This window comes from Diabrotica undecimpunctata, chromosome 7 (assembly GCF_040954645.1).
Source record: "Diabrotica undecimpunctata isolate CICGRU chromosome 7, icDiaUnde3, whole genome shotgun sequence".
NCBI lineage: Eukaryota > Metazoa > Arthropoda > Insecta > Coleoptera > Chrysomelidae > Diabrotica > Diabrotica undecimpunctata.
In genome coordinates, this window is record NC_092809.1 from 23,514,081 (window position 1) to 23,533,128 (window position 19,048).

At 32.9% G+C, this 19,048-nt stretch overlaps 1 protein-coding gene across 1 annotated transcript; it reads left to right on the plus strand.

The window, feature by feature from the left end:
* The first annotated feature begins 1,545 nt into the window (after window positions 1–1,545).
* On the plus strand, window positions 1,546–5,246 carry LOC140446313 (zinc finger BED domain-containing protein 5-like). The gene is made up of 2 exons (XM_072538853.1): window positions 1,546–2,185; window positions 5,032–5,246. Exons 1-2 carry the CDS (start codon window positions 1,546–1,548, stop codon window positions 5,244–5,246), a joined length of 855 nt encoding a protein of 284 aa, XP_072394954.1.
* The last annotated feature ends 13,802 nt before the right edge of the window (window positions 5,247–19,048 follow it).

Consider the following 19,048-nt stretch of genomic DNA (forward strand, 5'->3'; position numbering starts at 1 on the left):
GAAGTTGTAAGATAAAACTCCATTCTTCCGGTATTTTATTTTTTTTAATTTTATTAATTAATGTTAATTGTTCTGTCATTGCTGCTCCACAATATTTTAGTAATTCGTTTGGTATCCCATCTCTACTGTTATTCTGTTCTTCAGTTTTTCACTTATTTTACGAACTTCCTATATATTCATATTAAGTTCTTAATTTGTGGTAATTTCTGGTATTTCTGGTTCTAGCGTTGTCCGTTCTTCCTCTGCATAGAGCTTTTTTAGGTAGTCAATCCATATATCCCTTTCTATGTGTTTTGGTTCTATTACTTTCTTTACCTCCGTTCTTTGACCTCATATAAAGCGCCATATTTCCTTTCGCAGATCGTAAAAATCATGTTCCATTTCTTTCGAAATGCGCTCCCAGTGATCCTTTTTAATTTTTTATGCAAGAGCTTTTGTCAAATTCTTTTAATACTTTTATTGCCAAAATTTTAAACATTGTTAAATTTTAAGCTTGTCCAATCATTCAAAAAGTTTAATTCTAAACTACTCAATCTCAACGAATTCATGAAATCATATTAGTTATTTAAATAGATGTCTGAACTTTGAGAACTATTTTGCACAGGCTTATTGGATTGGTCCTTCTGAACATTTGTTAGTTTTCGTAAGAGACATCCAGATATCCAAAACATCGACTGCGTATTCAAAACTTCGGTTGGCATCGACTATAACAGGGATGGCCAACCCGCGGCACGCGTGCCACTCTGTGGCACGATTGAGTCCTATCAGTGGCACGCGTAGCGTTTTGGATTAAAACACTTTCAAAAAAATTAAAACTTGAAAAACAAAAAATAATAAGAAGAAACTTGGTAGGTTTACGGAAGTTACGATAGATGCGGCATCATTGCATCCTCTGGCGAGCGATATTGCTGCGATTGGTGCACGTGATCCTAGCTGTCGTAATGTGCAATAGGACTGCGTTACCCTTGCTTAGTTTATTTTAAACTGCCCCGTTGTATGTGCACATTTTGTCATCGCGCATTGTTTCTTTAATATTTTAAAAGTATTTGTTCGATATGTCCACGAGTAAGCCTTCAACTTCAAAACGAAAATACGAAGATGATATTGCAATTCGCGATTTTCAACCTGCTTGGGAAGAACAATTTTTATTTACTAATCGTAATACTTCAAAGCCTGTTTGTTTGATATGTGGATTGTCTGTAGCAGTTCCGAAAAAATTTAACCTGGAACGACATTATAAACAACTGCATAAGGACTTCAGCAACAAATATCCTATTGGTTCACATTTGCGAGCCGACTTTATTGAAAAAAAAAAAAAAGAAAACCCTAGCCAGCCAACAGTCACTGTTTCAGAAGAGAAGTGATGAAATGGAAACTATGGTTAAAACATCATATGAACTTTCTCTGCTGTTAGCCCGGAAGAAAAAAGCCTACTCTGATGGAGAGGAGATAATTAAAAATAGTCTGGCAATATTTGCTAAAAATGTGGGAGATGTAAAGATCAAAAATATGGTCGATAATATTGCATTATCCCGAAATACAGTCATGCGCCGTATAGATTATATGGGCCAGGATGTTGTTTCCCAAATTATAAGTGGATTAAAATCCTGCAAATTCTTTTCTTTAGCGTTGGATGAAAGTTGTGACAACACAAAAAATGCGCAGTTAAGCATTTTTGTCCGTTATACCAATGATAATTTTGAAAATGCCGAAGAACTTCTGGATTTGCGCCAACTAGTCACAACAACAGGAGAGGACATTTTTCAACAGCTTAAAAACGTAATCGAAGTCAACAAAGTTGAATGGTCAAAATTAGATAGTGTTTGTACAGATGGAGCTCCTTGCATGGTTGGTAGACTAAAGGGGTTTGTTACATTACTGGAAAACTATTTGAGAAGAAAAGTTTTTAAGTACCATTGTATTATTCACCAGAAAGCTCTTTGTGCCAAGGACCAAAACATGTCATCTGTTGTTGACCCTGTAACATGCTGCATTAACAAAATACGAGCTCGGGCATTGAATCGACGACAATTTCGAGAACTGTTCGCGGAAGAAACGGAGCAAGGTGGAGAGTTACTTCTCCATTGCAGTGTGCGCTGGCTCTCCAAAGGAAATGCACTTGAAAGGTTTTGGAACTTGAAGGAGTGCGTCTTGAAATATTTGCAAGAAAACAATGAACTACCCAGTGAGTGCTCGTTACTTAATGATAAAGATTGGCTTTGGGATTTAGCTTTTCTCACTGATATTATGAGACATTTAAATTTATTAAATTTAAGATTACAGGGAAAAAATTGTATTTTTCCTACTCTAGTTGGTCATATATCTTCGTTTGTGAATAAACTTATGCTTTTTTGTAACGATTTTGGAGAACAGAGATTGACACATTTCACATTAATGCAGGAATTAGCCAACAAGGTCAGTAGAACTCCAAATTATGACAAATTTAAAAACCTTATATCTATTTTGCTAGGTTCATTCAATACCCGGTTTGAAGATTTTCAAAAAGACAAAATGAATGTTGACCTTTTCATAAATCCTTTTTCTATTTCTCTGCAAGATATCAATTGTTACTCAGCTGAAATAAAGATCGAAATTATTGATTTACAGAACCACACTATACTAAAAACCAAATATAGGGAAATTATTTTAACTGTTACTGATCCCAATTATATTGAATTTTGGAAATTTGTACCAGCAAACAATTTTCCTAATTTACACGAGTTAGCTCTAAGATATTGTTGTAGATTTGGTTCAACGTACGTTTGTGAGCAAATGTTCTCTATTATGAACATAATAAAATCAAAATATCGGTCACGATTAACTGACATGCATTTAAAAAATCTAATTCTGTTGGCTAGTTCCGAAATTAATCCCAATATAGATGAATTAATTAAAAAAATACAAGTTCAAATACCACATTAAATAAGTAACTGTTTAATAATTTGAATTTTAGATAATAAGAAAATATTTAAGTTTTTTTGTTTAACGTTTTTATTTTATTTTTATTAACAATAAAGTAAGTTTGTTGTTATGTTTTACTTATTACGTTATTTTTTAAACCTCCACTATCTTGACTAAACGGAAAAATGTGGAATTTACATAAGAAATACATATTGTACCGTATATTATTAATGTTAGTATGTCGAAAAATTTTAGTGGCACGCCAAATTTTTTTTGTTCTCATATTGGCACTCGACTTAAAAAGGTTGGCCACCCCTGGACTATAACCTCTTATAGTCGTGAATCCGTGCTGGCTGTCTGGAAACACAAGTTACATGAACAGCACACGCTGAGAATTGATGGGGTGAAAAGATATATCCAGCAATGTAATACCGTATGTGATACGGTGTATTAGTACTTACGCGTTAATTAGGATGAGGACTGCGTCTTTGACTTTTTTCTTTTTGATGTCTGTTTCTTTCATGATTATTGTATGTCTATAATCTTTTTTGATTATCAATCCATTATCCATATCCATATCAATCAATTGTTTAAATCTTGAATTTAAATTCACAAATTCAAATGTTCAATTTCTTAGTAAGTCGATGTTTTCTGTTTCCTCCTACGAGGGGAATTTAAGGTGGAAGCCTAGTGAAAAACTATTTTGCATCTTTTTTTGGAGTCCCAAAATTGACATTCTCAGCAAAATTTAGCTAGAGAAATTTTTAGACTAAAAATATTGTGAATGTTAGTGACTAGTGCAATAATTGATATTTCGTATAAAATTAAGGGAAAACATTAAATCACTATTGTTTTTTAATTTTATTTTAAAATTAACACAAATATAATGTTCACAATCCCATATAAAATTAGGTTAAAAGGAAACAAGTTAGGAACAAATAACGATTTTTTTGTATTAGATTAGTCAAAATGATAACAGTTAACTTATCCACTATATATAGAGGACATATCGTACTCCGATGAAATATTGCCACAGCCTGTGCATCGCAAAGGTTAACAATCGTATTTCCACAATGCAGATATTGGGAGACAAGAGCAAAACGGTAACAGTTGCCATGTGATTAAACCCCCTATGATTTTCGGTTTCAAAACTTCTGTTTCTATGTATTTAATAACAATATGTTATAATTCAATATTTATTTATCACAATATAATAATATTGTTATTTGCACAAAACTCATAATTATTGTTTTCGCCGTTTATTACGATTTCTAAGAAGTAGGGAAAAATTGTTTTTGGCTTAATTTGCTAAACTTTTATTAGACTAACCGTTAAATAAAGATTTTTTATTTCAAACAAATGCCTTCTGTTTATTATTCAGTTTTGTGATAAAAAACGCTTTCACCGTAAGTAATTTGCTAGATAAACAATATAGTAACCCTAAAAAGCAAATTACAAAGGAAAAAGCCGCCCAATATTTATTCAAGAAAATCCAGTAAAATAAAGGAAACGAATACGAGAAGATTTATGGGATTTGAGATTTACAGTAGAAAATTGAAAGTAAATATTTTGCCATTTTCTTGAAAACCGCGTAATATATTAGATTGGCTTATTCGCTCGCATTTTTATTCGTGCTTCCTTTGACTCCTTTATGTTTCGATCCATAGATTAGTTATTTTAACTATTTTTAATTATTTAAATAATGAAAATAATTTATAAAAATTTTGTTTATTATTATATTATTATTATTTTACTTATTGAGCTGTTTAAATTATTATTTATCCCTCCGTCGGTCGCACGTGTATCAAAATGATACAAGCTCGCCAATTTTCAATGGTATTATTGAACCCTAAAGTAAGGAGAACCCACCTTCATAGTACCTTTCTAGACCGGTTTAGTCTACCGCTCAGTCGTATTCGTAACGTCCTAGTGATTAAGTGTGTTTACATACAAGCGTATTGTATTATATTGATACATTGTGACATAACGTGTAAGTGTTGTTTTACTTTGGTTGTATTTTCGACTATTTTCTACCTACTTATTATAGGTGAGTGTTATTTTAAATTTTTATTTTTAGTATAATGGCTGCAAAGATGATTTACAACCTAAATAATCCGAATGATTATATAGAATATCTTCGAAAATTTATGTTAGAAGAGGACGAAAATGAAGATGCCCCTAACCAAGTGGAAGATTTCAAGGATGAACCGGACACAGATGCGGAAGATCGGCCAACGAATGAAAGAGTTGGTGACTCTAATACTAAAGAGAGTGGGACAGAGGAAGGACCAGATTTACACGACAATTTATTTTACTTGGAAAAGATAAAACCACTAGATGAATGAAAACATCGCGCGCGAAGAAGCGACGCACTGATCTGCATAACCTAGTTACACGTCTATCAGGAGTAATACATGAAGCACGACTAGCTACGTTACATATAGAATTTTGGAGTCAGATATTTTCTGAGAAAATGCTACAAACAATAAGTAAGGGATTGCTTTGACCGACAACGTGATGCAACTGACAAGGACATGACAGAACTCAAGGATAACTTTTATATCTAGCAGGAAATTTGTCCGCCAACAAAATAATGGTAGATGATCTCTAGGGGACAGATGGACACGGCATGGGAATATTTCGGCAGGTTATGAGTCTCAGAAGGTTTGCTCAGAAGAAAGCTGTTAGCAACATTGCGCAGATTCGAAAACCTATTTATGGAACGGGGCGCAATATAACGACACATAATTAAATTAAAGATGTGCAACTTGTTACCGAATTAAAAAGTAATAGACTGTCGTACGTTGGCACAATAAAAAAAAAATAAAAGGAAACTGTCAGTAGACCTGCTAAATATAAAAGGGCGACCAATACAGTCAACTATGTTTGGTTTTGGAGAACACTCCACTATTGTTTTTTACGTACCAAAAAAGAATCGAAATCTTCTTTTTATATGATTTCAGCATTACGATGATTCCATAGATCAGACGTCAGGACAAGCTACGAAACCAGACATGATCACATATTATAATAAAACCAAGTTAGGTGTCGATGTTGTCGATAAGCTTTGCGCTTCCTACAACGCTGCTATAAAAACGTTGGCCCATTGTCGTCTTATTTTTTATGCTGAACGTTGCAGGCATTAATGCCCAAGTAATTTCAATTGGAAATGGGCAGGAGAATATACGGCGTTGCCTTTTTCTTTGGGAACTAGGCCATGAGTTAGCCTTACCACAATTACTAAAAAGAAGGCTTATGACACAAGGTATACCACGTTCTCTTTCTGAAGCGCTCAGCAGATTTAAACCAACGAAAGAGCCCGATGAAGAAGCTGAACTAGTGGCTGCAGAAAATGAAGCTCAAACAAAGCGTCATCGCTGTGCTTTATATTACACATCACGAAGGACCAGGTTGACCAAAACCATTTGAAAAAATTGTAAACGATATATTAGTGGCGGACATACAACCCCAGTGTGCCCATCATGCCACTCAAGGTTACAAGAAGAAGAAGACTCAATCTGACAGATCGCCACCGCAATTAACTGAAATAAAGATTTTTTTGGTTTGAAATGTTTATGAGAAAATATTATATTTTATGTTTGCGTCATATAGGAAGGCAATATTTTATTTTTACTAATTTATAATGTAAAAAATCAAAACATCTTACGAGTACTTAGGTTATATTTCTATGCATAGTCGGAATTCAATAGGATAGTCAGGTTATCGCTTAGAAATGATAGACCCTCGAGGGGTCCGAGATTAGAGACGCGTGTAGTTCAATGGTGGTGTGTATCTTTTTAAAATAAGGGAAATAATAGGGAACTTGCACATAAAAATATTTTTGCGTCAACGGTCAAATTGTTAAATTATGTTAAATATATTTTGTTGAAATGTTATGTAAAAATAATATATTCAAAATATTACGTCTTAACAATTAATTGTGTAAGCCATATGTACACACAATATTTTCATTTATTTATATTATTTCTTTTTCCAAATAGGTCAATGCTATGAGCTCACCGACAAAACTTCCATTTTCATACTAAATAAATTGAGACACTACTTTACGCACCACAATTATCCAAAAAAGATTGTATGCGACAGCGGCACCTAATTTAATTCCGCAGTCATCAAAGAATTCCTAAATATCCACAAAATCGAAATAAATTTTACAACAGTAAACAATTCTTTCTCAAACTCTCCAGTAGAGCGCTTTCATTCAACTCTTATTGAAAAACTTAGGTCCTTACAAGCCCAAAATCCAAATGATTCGTTAGATGACATTCTAACACATGCCATTTTCATTTACAATCAATCAGTCCACAGTTCCACAGATTATTCCCCTTTCTCAATTCTGTATGGACCTTATGCAGAAAAAATACATTTCGACTTTGATCTTCCGATATACGAAACATATAATCAAAGACATAAAGAAGAACTCCAACCCTTTATTGCAGAACTATATAATAAACAAAAACAAAAAAGACAACAACTTTTAGATAGACAAAACGAAAATGCCGAAGATATTCCGGAAATAGACCTCACAAAATCCCTATATGTTTCTAAGAAAAAACATAAGTCTAAATTACAAGCCTCTTTCTCCACTATCCATCCAGAAACACAAGACAAAACAAAAATTATCGGTAAAACAGATAAACAAAATTTAACAAGCACTCACCTTAAATATGTAAAACGAATACGAAAACATGTAGACAAACCTACTCAAGACCCAAATGTTTCACAGGAAAATCATCGCCCTTGTCCATCCACTCAGTATTCAGGAGATTCCGAATAACGGTTATAATCCAGACGACTCTGACTTAGACTTATTAAAATCACACATAATCTCTATAGAAAATAAACAAAATGAAATTATTAAAAAATTTAATAACCAAATATCTTATAGAAACTCTTTTAACACGAGATTCGATAAACTTATAGAAAAACTAAATTCTGAAATGTTATGGACCAGATGAAGACGAAACAAAAAACGAAAAGAATGAATTCTGGGACAAATTACAAGAAGTGATAAATGATTGTACAGAGAAAATTGTGATCACAGGAGACATGAACAGTAGAGTGGGGAAAGAAACAGAAAAATGGAATAATGTCATCGGACCTTATGGGGAGGACAATCTAAACAAAAATGGAAAATTACTACTCGAATTCTGTCTAGACAATAACCTGGTGATTATGAACACACACTTCCAACATAAAAGGATACACAAGATCACAAGAGAAGTCAAATCAAGAGACGAACAATCAATTATAGACTATACTATAGTGCAAAAAACAGAGAAGAACTGGATAAGAGACGTAAGGGTAAAAAGGAGTTATGAAATTGGTAGTGACCACTATCTACTAGAAACCACATTCAAAAGCAAAAGAAAAGAAATAAAAAGAAATGAGAACATAAACAGAAAACACAAAGAAATAATAAAAATTTATAAACTAAGGGAAGAAACAACGAGAATAAGATACTCAGAAGGACTAGAGAAAGAGATGGATAATGAACATGAAATAACAGAAACAATAGAAGAAGAATGGGAAAAATTTAAAAATGCGATGATAAAAACAGCTAAATCAATATGTGGAACCACAAGAAATAACAACAGAGGAAAAAGAACATCTTGGTGGAACGATGAAGTGAAAAGAGAAATAAAAGAAAAGAAGAAATTATGGAAAGAATACATCCAAGACAAAACACAACAAAAATATGAAAATTATAAGAGACAAAGAACAAAAGTTAAAGAGATAGTTAAGAAAGAGAAAAAGAAAAGTTGGGAAAAATTCGGGGAAAAAATGGAAGAAAACAGCACAGAAAACGTAAAATTATTTTACAGAACACTGAAAAACCTAAGAAGCAACAAAGAAACGAAACTGAAACAAATAATGAACAAGGAAGGAACAATAATAAACGACGATAAGACAATAATGAAAAGATGGAGGGAACATTTTCAGCTGATACTGAATGGAAATCAAGCGAATACAATGGAGAAGGAAAGCCACAACAGGAGAGTATCCATGAGAAACACGGAAAATCCAGAAACTATAGAAAAAGAAGAACTGGAAGAAGCAATAAGAAAGATAAAGATTGGAAAAGCAGCAGGAAGCGATGAAGTAGCACCAGAAATGATGAAATATATAGGAGTAAAAGCAAAAGAAAAATTGTTGTACATATATAACCTAATATGGAAGAGAAAAGTAATACCCAGAGAATGGACAAATGCAGTAATTATACCTATATACAGGAAAGGAAACACAAGAGACTGTAGGAACTATAGAGGTATATCATTACTATGTGTAGCAGCAAAAGTATACGAAACCATAATAGAAAGGGAAATTAGAAAAGAAATAGAACATAAATTAGAGGATGTACAAAGTGGATTCAGGAAAGGACACAACACACAAGACCATATATTCACCATGCAACAAGTAATAGAAAAAGCCTTAAAGAAAAATAAAGAAATACATCTGAGCTTTATAGACATGGAAAAAGCATTCGACTCAGTCAAAAGAAAAGATATATGGGAAAGCCTAAAGAAAAAACAAGTAAGTGAAGAACTGATAGAAGCAACAAAGAGTATATACATGAAAACAACAAATACAGTAAGAATGTTAAATATACAGTCAGAACCATTTGAAACAACCCAAGGAGTTAGACAAGGGGGAAGTCTCAGCCCAGTACTATTCATAAATGTAATAGATGAGATAGTGAAAGAATGTATTAATTGCGGAAACTGCAGAAAAACTGAAATACAACTTAGAGAAATGGAACCTAGAAGCAAGCAAATACAACTTAAACGTAAACAAAGAGAAGACTCAAATAATGAAAATATCAAGGAAACAAGGGACGGAAGATCAAATAGAAGTAATGATAGAACAACAAAAAATAATACAGACAAATTCATACAAATACTTAGGAACAGTAATCAACAACAAAGGAGACATCGAGGATGATCTTAACAACAGAATGGAAAACACAGGAAAACTATTCCAAGCACTAAATAGAGGATTCCTTAATAACAAAGAAATATCAACAAAGACCAAGATGACAATATACAAAACAATATATAGACCTACAGTGACATATGAAGCAGAAAATTGGATATTAAACAAAAGACATCAGAGCAGAATTCAGGCAGCAGAGATGAAATACCTCAGAAGAACGATAGGAGTAAAAAGAACTGATAGAATCAGAAATGAAGAAATAAGAGAAAGACTCAAAATCAAACCGATACTCGAGTCAATCAAAGAGAAAAAATTGGCATGGTTCGGACATCTAACCCGGATGGACAATAATAGACAAGTTAAAAGAGTGTGGGATGCCAAACCAATAGGGAAGAACAGAAGAGGAAGACCCATTAAAGAATGGAACAGTGACATCTCGCAGATACTGCAGAGTAAGGGTAAGACTTGGCAGGAAGCAACACAGATGGCATCCAATAGGAAGGAATGGAGAAAGTTCGTTAAGAGCTAGGACACCTCAGAAGACTGTCAAATATTGTAATGTAATAAATTGTATTTTAAACGGCCCAACACCGAAAGGTACAAATGGGTCTACTGATTAAGTAAAGTAAAGTAAAGTAAATTCTGATAATTCAATTCTCATATCTGCACTTAACAAATTATCAGCTGATTTCGACAGCTATATCATTCTACACAATGAGATAATAAATCTCCAAAATATAAACGAACGTTCTAATGAAACATATTAGAACCATTAGTTTATCTGAACTAAATATCTCTAATATAGAAATATTCACTTTAAAGGAAATAATAGACCTTAAAGAAAACATTCTCAAAATGTATCCCAGAAATTCAATCCCCAATAGTAATGAACACCCTTATGAACTTATAGAGTTAACAAAAAATTTAGTTTGTGTAACTTCAAATACAATGCTCATAATAATTAAAATCCCTATACTCCATGAAATGCCTTACACTACCTATAAAATTTACCCCATTCCAAACAAAGATCATGTTATGATTCTGCCACCTGCAAGTTACTATACAAATAATAAATGGTTCGACACTTATAGGACAAGGCGATAACATAGTTTGTTCCAACTACGTACAATCCAAATGTAACATACCCACTGTAGATAATTGCACAAAAACATTAATCACAGAGAACTTTTTCCAAGAAACCAGCAAAGTCATATTGCTAGGAATAGTTTACCCGATGAGAATTTAGCAGATAGAAATTAATTCAACCATCCTCTTGACGACAGATGTACCAATAACGATTAAAGGTATTTAATTTAATAAAAAGACGTCACAAGATATTTTCATTCCAAAAATTGTTCCAATAAAATTAATACCAAACCATAAGATGAAAATCGAAAAATTAACAATCCCAGAGACACATGGCCAAATTCAACCACTAGATACCATGGACGTACTACCCCGATTATCAATAGGACTGAGCACCACTTCTGTTATAATATTTTTAACTATTTTAGCTTTCCTAATAATCTTCCTAATTAGGAAAAGAAAACGAATTTCCAAAATCCTATTTAGAGAAAAATTTGCATCCTGCCCAGATCCAGATATTGGACGAGCTGATAGCCGAAGTAACCAAAACTTCGAGGACGAAGTCCCAACCAATGGAGGGAGGAGAAATGTAGCCATAAGCTTCCCTACTATTAAGAATCAGCAGATTGCGATGTCCGATGTTATAAATAGGAAGAAATCAATATTTTTATTATTATTGTAATTATTATGTTTCAATAGTCAAGTTTAAATAATTAAATGTAGTAGTTTGTATTGTAGTATTTCTCAAAATTGTAAACTTTTTATTTCGAAATAAAGATTTTTTTTGGGAAACTTAACGTTGAAGAAACATTTCTATATAAAATTTTATGTTAAAAATGCGCACTAACCAACTCTTAAAACCAATCAAATTTCATTTGCTTATAACAACTGTTTTTAAAGCAATAAATAAATCATCACTTTGTAAAAAAAAATACCCTGTATTTCGGACAATAGAGCATTATGGACATACGTTTATATAGCACACTATTTTTTATGCAAAATCACTCCCTTAAGTTTGTTGCACTTATTTACGAACATCCTCTATAGTAACAAATAATATTATTCAAATGGTCTAAAAACTGATATTTTGATCCTCTGTAACTCAGAAACGATCTTGGTGGAACAAAACTTGATCAGAATGATCAGACCTACCTCTGGGCAAAGTTTTAGCCAATGTACATAACTAAAATCACTTTTACAAAAAAATAGTGCTAAAGTTTTTTACAAAATTAGAAAATTTTAAACAATTGCAGACAGTAATGTAAAATTAAGGTCTATATTCATTAGCGCTTATTTTGTAGAGTACACTAACATTATAATAATCTTATTTGGCTCATAATTTAACTACTATATTTGAAATACCAGAAGCTGTGTTATCCCTTTGACTACATTTTAACTAAAGATGGCCTGTACTTTAACACAAAATTAGGGTATAAAAAGGTATAGTCTTAGGGATACTGAGGTAATAAATAAAATTTTACTGACTTCTAATCTTCTAAGGAATGTTCAGTAAATGAGAGAAGGTAATATAAGCGGCTTTTATAGTAAATGGGAAGGACTCACTAAATTGTATTACGGGAAATGAACTGAACATGTGTTTCGATAGGGGTTCCTACTGAAGTGGACATAAAATACTGTTAGGAACTTGCTGTACCTTTTTTTATAACAAATAATTTTTTATATGAATATATAAATCTAGTTTTTTCTCACCTTTTGTAACAACTTTACCTCTTACTCTTTTTTTCTTTACATATCTTAACTCCCTAAGTCTTTGTTGTGTTTTTTTTAGTTTTAGATGTTTGTTCATTTATCTTAATATTTAAAATTGACTTATTCTACCTTAGCTGCCCAGTTTCGTTCTCCTGCATCTCAATAAATTGCAATTTCTTTATACTCACTTTGTCTTTTTTTTCCAATATATCTAAGTAAACTTCCCCCAACTTTTAATTTCATAAAATTCCTAATCCTTTCAGTCACGCTACAAGAAATAATACAAATAAAAATCTTAATCTTACCAGCCTTTTTCTAAAATTTTTTTGAATATTTTTAAAACATAGAATTTGGCTTTCTTCCCTTTGGTTTTTGATTTACTGAATATCTTTCCACGAGGACAAAATATTATAAAAGTGAAATAGCAGTTGTTTCGCAGAACTTACGATCTATATACAGGGTGCGATGGGACAAGATTTAAATCTTACTACTACTACTACTACTAAGGATTTCCACAGTTTTCACTGTCTTCCTTCACTCAACCGTTTTCTCCAATTTTCCCTGTCATTCCAGTCTCCATCTCGCAGGGTTCTTTTCTCCATAGCCTCGTCGATTTCATTTCTGAATGACCTTCGGGGTCTTTCTCTCTTTCTTCTTCCAATCGGGCTCCATTCTGTGATTTTGTTTATCCAGCGTCCTCTGTCTGCTCTTCTGACGTGGCCGTACCAGGATAGTCTCTTCTCCTCTATATAGTCGATTATGTCTGATTGCACTCCCATTCTCCGCTTAATCTCTGCGTTTTCAATTCTGTCTCTTTTTGTAAGTCTACAGCTTCTCCTCAGGAACTCCATTTCTACTGCTCTTATTCTACCTCTATTTCTCTTGTTTATTGTCCAGTTTTCGGACCCATATGTCAGAATACTTCTTGTCAGGGTATTATATATTCTCTTGATTCAAATCTTGAATACTATAAATCCTTCTTCTTCTTCTTCTTAAGGTGCCATGCATTTCTGCGTAGGCGTCCACCGTACATCGTCTTGTCAGGTGAGATGTTAAATATTCTGGATTAAATAATTCTGTTTTTAGCAGCATTGCGAAGCATTTCATAGCTGTGGATTCCTGTCCATTGTCGAATATTGCGCAGCCATGACATTTTTTTACGTCCGAGACCTCTCCTACCCTCTATTTTCCCTTCGAGTATCAGTTGCTGAAAAGTGTATCGTTCTCCTCGTATAATGTGCCCCAAGTATGCAGTCTTCTTACTTTTTACATAATTAAAAAGTTCCCTATCCTGTAAGCCCGCTCTTCTGAGTACTTCCTCATTTCTGACCCTGTCCGTCCATGATATTCTGAGCATTCGACGCAGGCACCACATTTCGAACACTTCAAGTTTGTTAATGGAACTGGCCTTTAACGTCCATGCTTCCATTCCGTACAGGAGAACAGGCCACACGTAACACTTAAGCATCTTGTATCGGAGGTTGAAGTCCAATTTGCGATCAGTCAGAAACTTACGAAGCCTCAAAAAAGCATTTCTGGCTTGTAAATCCTTATACATAGTTTATATTAAATAACGCGGCTAGTTATATAAAAGTTTAACCATTAAAAAATTACCATTTAACCCTTTGAGACCCTGTGTACATGTGTATGTACATAGCTTTTATTGTTTTGTTAAATACCAACTACTCGCTTATCTATACCGAAATAGCATTCAGTCAGTCAAATATACATTTACAATCCACATTTTTAACTTCTGCATCCATCTAGTGGTCAACAGGTAAAGTTGTCAGCGATTTTGTTGTAGAGTGTCAGCTGTTTAGTTGGTAACCGATACTGCTAGTTTTATTTTACGAGAAACTGTTATCTTTTGTGAAACGAAATCGATCCAACTTTTTAAGTGTGATTTATAAGGTAAGTAGTTTTTTATAAAGTACAAAACATTGCCATAAAAACGATAGTTTTGAAATAAACAAACATTTTTTAGATGCACATGAGCATGTACAGGTGGTCTGAAAGCATATTTCTGATTGTACATCTGTATGTACATATGGTCTAAACTTGGGTTTTAACTTAGTATTGTTGATTGCAGATAACATGGATTACAAAAGAAAAAAATATGATTGCGACAACCCAAAACATCTCCAAGAGTTAATTGACCTGATAGAGGACGGTAACGTATCAGAAATAGACAATTTGGAAGTTCCCGGAGAAGAGAGTTCAGACGAGGAGGATGGAATTCTGGATAACTGTGAAAATAAATCTATTATAAGACCAGGGGTTGATGCTTTGACCAGACGTGACACTGAGACACTGGAAGAAGGTGATGGCAGCGAAAATGATAATGAGGAGTTAGGGAGAACTTATGATTCAGACGACGAATATATACCAGATGAAGTTGCAGGTTACTCGGGTACAAAAAAATTAGGAAGTAAAGTATGTTTCTCAGAAAAGGATTGTTCTAAAAAAACCAAAAAAAAAGAGAAATTAAAACAAAAAAGAGAACCGTAGAGTGGACTTAGGCATCGATAGAGACTCCTACATTTAGATGGCATCCTACTTCCCCAAATACAAGTCTTACAGAGCCACTGTACCCAATTCAGTATTTTTCGAAGTATATTTCAAATGATTTGTTTGAAAATATAGGAACATTTACAAATGTATATGCCTTACAGAACGAAAAAATTTTTAGACCATTTAATGGGAGAGAAATTAAAATTTTATTTGCACTTCATATAATGATTGGAAATTTAAACAAATTTCCCAAAATTAGGATGTATTGGGAAAGAAGCCTTGGTATTAAAATGTTCCTAGATAACATGTCTAGGGACAGATTTTTCCAGCTTAGAACATGTTTACATCTAGTGAACAATTTGGAAAGACCAGCAGGTGATACAAATAAATTTTATAAGGTTCGTCCTATCATCGACGCTGTCAGAAAGAGATGTTTACAGCTTGAACTTGAGGATGTACTTAGTGTTGACGAGCAAATGATTCCTTACACAGGAAAACTCTCCGTAAAACAATATGTGAAGGGGAAGCCCTGTCCTTGGGGAATAAAATTATTCGTCTTTTGCGGAAAAAGTGGTCAGGCTTTTGATTTTGTTTTTTATCAGGGTAAATCTACAGAACTGAATGCAGATAATAAAACAAAACATGGATTAGGGGCATCTATCGTTCTTCAACTAGCCGAAAGAATTTTCACCAGTGAAGGCCACAAATTATATTATGACAATTATTTCTCATCCTATGAAATACTTGAAATATTATTGGCCAAAAAAATATTATGCTGGAGGGACTATTCGGATAGATAGATTTTAGAAACCTCCTGTGTTACCAGACAATGAAATGCTGAAACTACTGAGAGGTTCCGTAGATGAAGTCGTCAATAAAGAAAAAAATGTGGTGCTAGTCAAATGGTTAGATACAAGGACTGTGAAATTAGCCTCCAATTGTGTTGGTGCAGGTAATTTAGACATAGTTAGAACATGGCACAAAAAAAGCTCCTGTTACGTAGATGTTAACCGACCTGAAATTGTCAAAGATTATAATTATGGAATGAGCGGAGTTGATCTAATGGACCAGATGATTAATTATTATCGAATATTTATTAGATCGCGAAAGTGGACATTGCGTGTTATTATGCACATGATAGACTTCGCTCTCACCAACAGCTGGCTGGAATACAGGAAGAACTGCGACAAATGTAATACAACCAATAAGGATCGAATGAAATTTCTAGACTTAAGAGTCAGAGTTGGCGAAAGCCTAATAAATATGGGCAATTCAGTAAGTAGAAAACGAGGAAGACCAGCATCTTCATCTCCTAAGTTTTCTATTTTAACATTTAAAAGAGAAGGAGAGACGAGACCATTTTTGGAAATACAAACGGACAATTTTAGTCACATACCGGAGTTTGATTCTAAGAAGGAGGCTACTAGGTGTAAAAATACAGATTGTAATGGACGTAGTCATGTGTTCTGTACAAAATGTAAAATACATCTGTGTTTAATTAAGGCTAGAAACTGTTTTGCAGCTTTTCATGAACAATAAATATGTAATAATAATTACTTTGTAGTGAATATATTTTTAGTGTTGAGTTTATATTTATGACCATATGTACATACATATGTACAATAAAAATTTTTTTTTAAACGCGTACACAAGTTTTTTTCATTTTATCTTACTAATTAAAGACTTTTGAAATATAAAAACACATAAGATTTTTTTTAAAATATAAAAGTCAGGTCTCAAAGGGTTAAAATCACTTAGAAGTTGCTTACTTTAAATAGAATACCCTGTATATTATTATATTTTCCGATGTTATTTTTTTAGCCAATTTGTTTGATATCGATATTCTCTATACCTAAATCGAACCACTTTTGAAATATTTCATTATCTGACACATACACACACAGTGATCAACCCTGCCCCTAGGAAGATGTGTATACCATTGTAAAGTGGGATCCACATGTCCGAAGATCAAACCGGTCACACTTCGCTATTGAAATGGTACCTATCTAACCCCAGGCTTTTCCTCCACCCCTCCTCATCGTGTGACTTACGTAAGAAGGCTTATGATCTGAAAGTTACTTTGGGTGCCCTGGGTAATAGAACACCCTCTGTTTTTATTGACTGTGGTTAAGCCACCTAACTGTAGGGGTAGCACGCATATCGGTTTTCTCCCTATTTACTTTACTGACTCTATAGAAGTTACTCTAACTTGACGTCGGGACTTGAGTCCCTAAAAGAAAAAGAAAAAAAGTGTGTGTTTCAACCTGAGTTGGTGACTCTCTAACCGAAAAATGTGTGTGCTCGGCAACTCAGCCGCCGATTTGGCAAAATATATTTTACATCCAATATTTACCATAATTTAAATATACACTTCCATAGCAGGTAAACCAGATATATTATCTAGTAAAGGTTTTTGGGTACTAATTCAAAGTAAAATTTGCAAAATGTATGATTAAGTATGTAGTTATTTTATTATTTATTACAATTTTCTTCACAAAATTGTTCATATTCATTTATTTATTAATTTATATTTGTAATTTTATTTAAAAAGTTAATAGATTAAAAAACCTATTATTGGTGTAAGATCTAAAAATATGAAGTTATTACACCACAAAATGTCCGGTTTCAATATAATTATAATTAAGGTAAAACATGTATCCCAAAGTTCTAGTAGGTATGATCTATTTATTTTTATTTTTATATTTTTGTTTGTATTTGAGTTTCTTAACATTGGATACCACATATAGCACAATGATAAAACATCATAATACAGAACGAAAATTCTTTTTGAGTTAAATTCTTTGAAGTTGTAATTATTCTGCATTCACGACTACGTCGTAGTTCTTTCAGAATGCTGATGCCTCCACCATTTTCTGGAGTGCAATTTAACTCTAGAATGAATGCCTTCCGTGGCCTTCCCTGATTATTTCTAAAGAATTCCATTTCAGAGTTATGATGCGCTCTTTAAATTTTATATTATCTAATCGTGAAGAAGTGAACTAGTTCTAAACACACTGCCGTGTTATTATGGCTAAGATTGTGGTAAAGTTCTTAAAGGTAATATATAAATGTACTTTTGAATGCAAATAATATAAAAATATATTTAAATGACAATAAAACACTGAAAACTTTGTTTTCAAAACTTCCACAAAATTTATTTTAAATTCTTATCACTACAGCTGTTTCGGCTGATTGCCTTTCTCAAGTCTTCACTTTTTCCGTTTATGCTTTTTAACTATATGAACCACATAATGTATTAATAACAAAAAACGGAGCATGGCACATGGGGAGTACCAACAAAAGAAATGATGTGTCTGCTTAAAACTGAATTGTTAATATGTTTTTATTATAACACCACATATTTAAGTTATTTAAAATTTTAAAAATCTTAATTTTTTTGTAAAAATTGTGTTTAATGATTTTTTTCAAAATTGGTTAAATATAATATAAAATTTATTTTTTATTTATATTTTATTATTGTTTTGTATTTATGTTTAATTACTTTATTTTGATAATCATTATGATAGATTTAAAACGACAAAAAAGTTTGCCGTTATTGCTAAATTCTTAAAATTAGATCACCCGCATCACTGCATTGTTTTAGACGTTCCTCTGCCTCAATACTGTGTGACAGTGGTGCAGACTTTTCAGCTATTAAAATACTAGGTGGCTGGAAATCGACTGCTGTAGCAGAAGGTTATATAGATAATTCTATGCAGAATAAACTTGAGACGGCTGAAAAACTCTTGGGACAAAATACCACTAAACCTCGTCAAAGTACTTCCTTCAGCACCACCGTTTCTTCTTCTATCACAAAATTTACAGAGGTCCGAGAAGACTTAAATATAAATTTGTCAAAATGCTATACAGCAGACAATCATTTATCAAT

Bases quoted from the DNA above. Each gene is read 5' to 3' on its own strand.
- LOC140446313 (XM_072538853.1), top strand. From the start codon at position 1,546: ATGCGCCGTATAGATTATATGGGCCAGGATGTTGTTTCCCAAATTATA. The intron at 2,186-5,031 runs GTGAGTGCTCGT...ATGATTATATAG, and splicing joins AGAAAACAATGAACTACCCA to AATATCTTCGAAAATTTATG.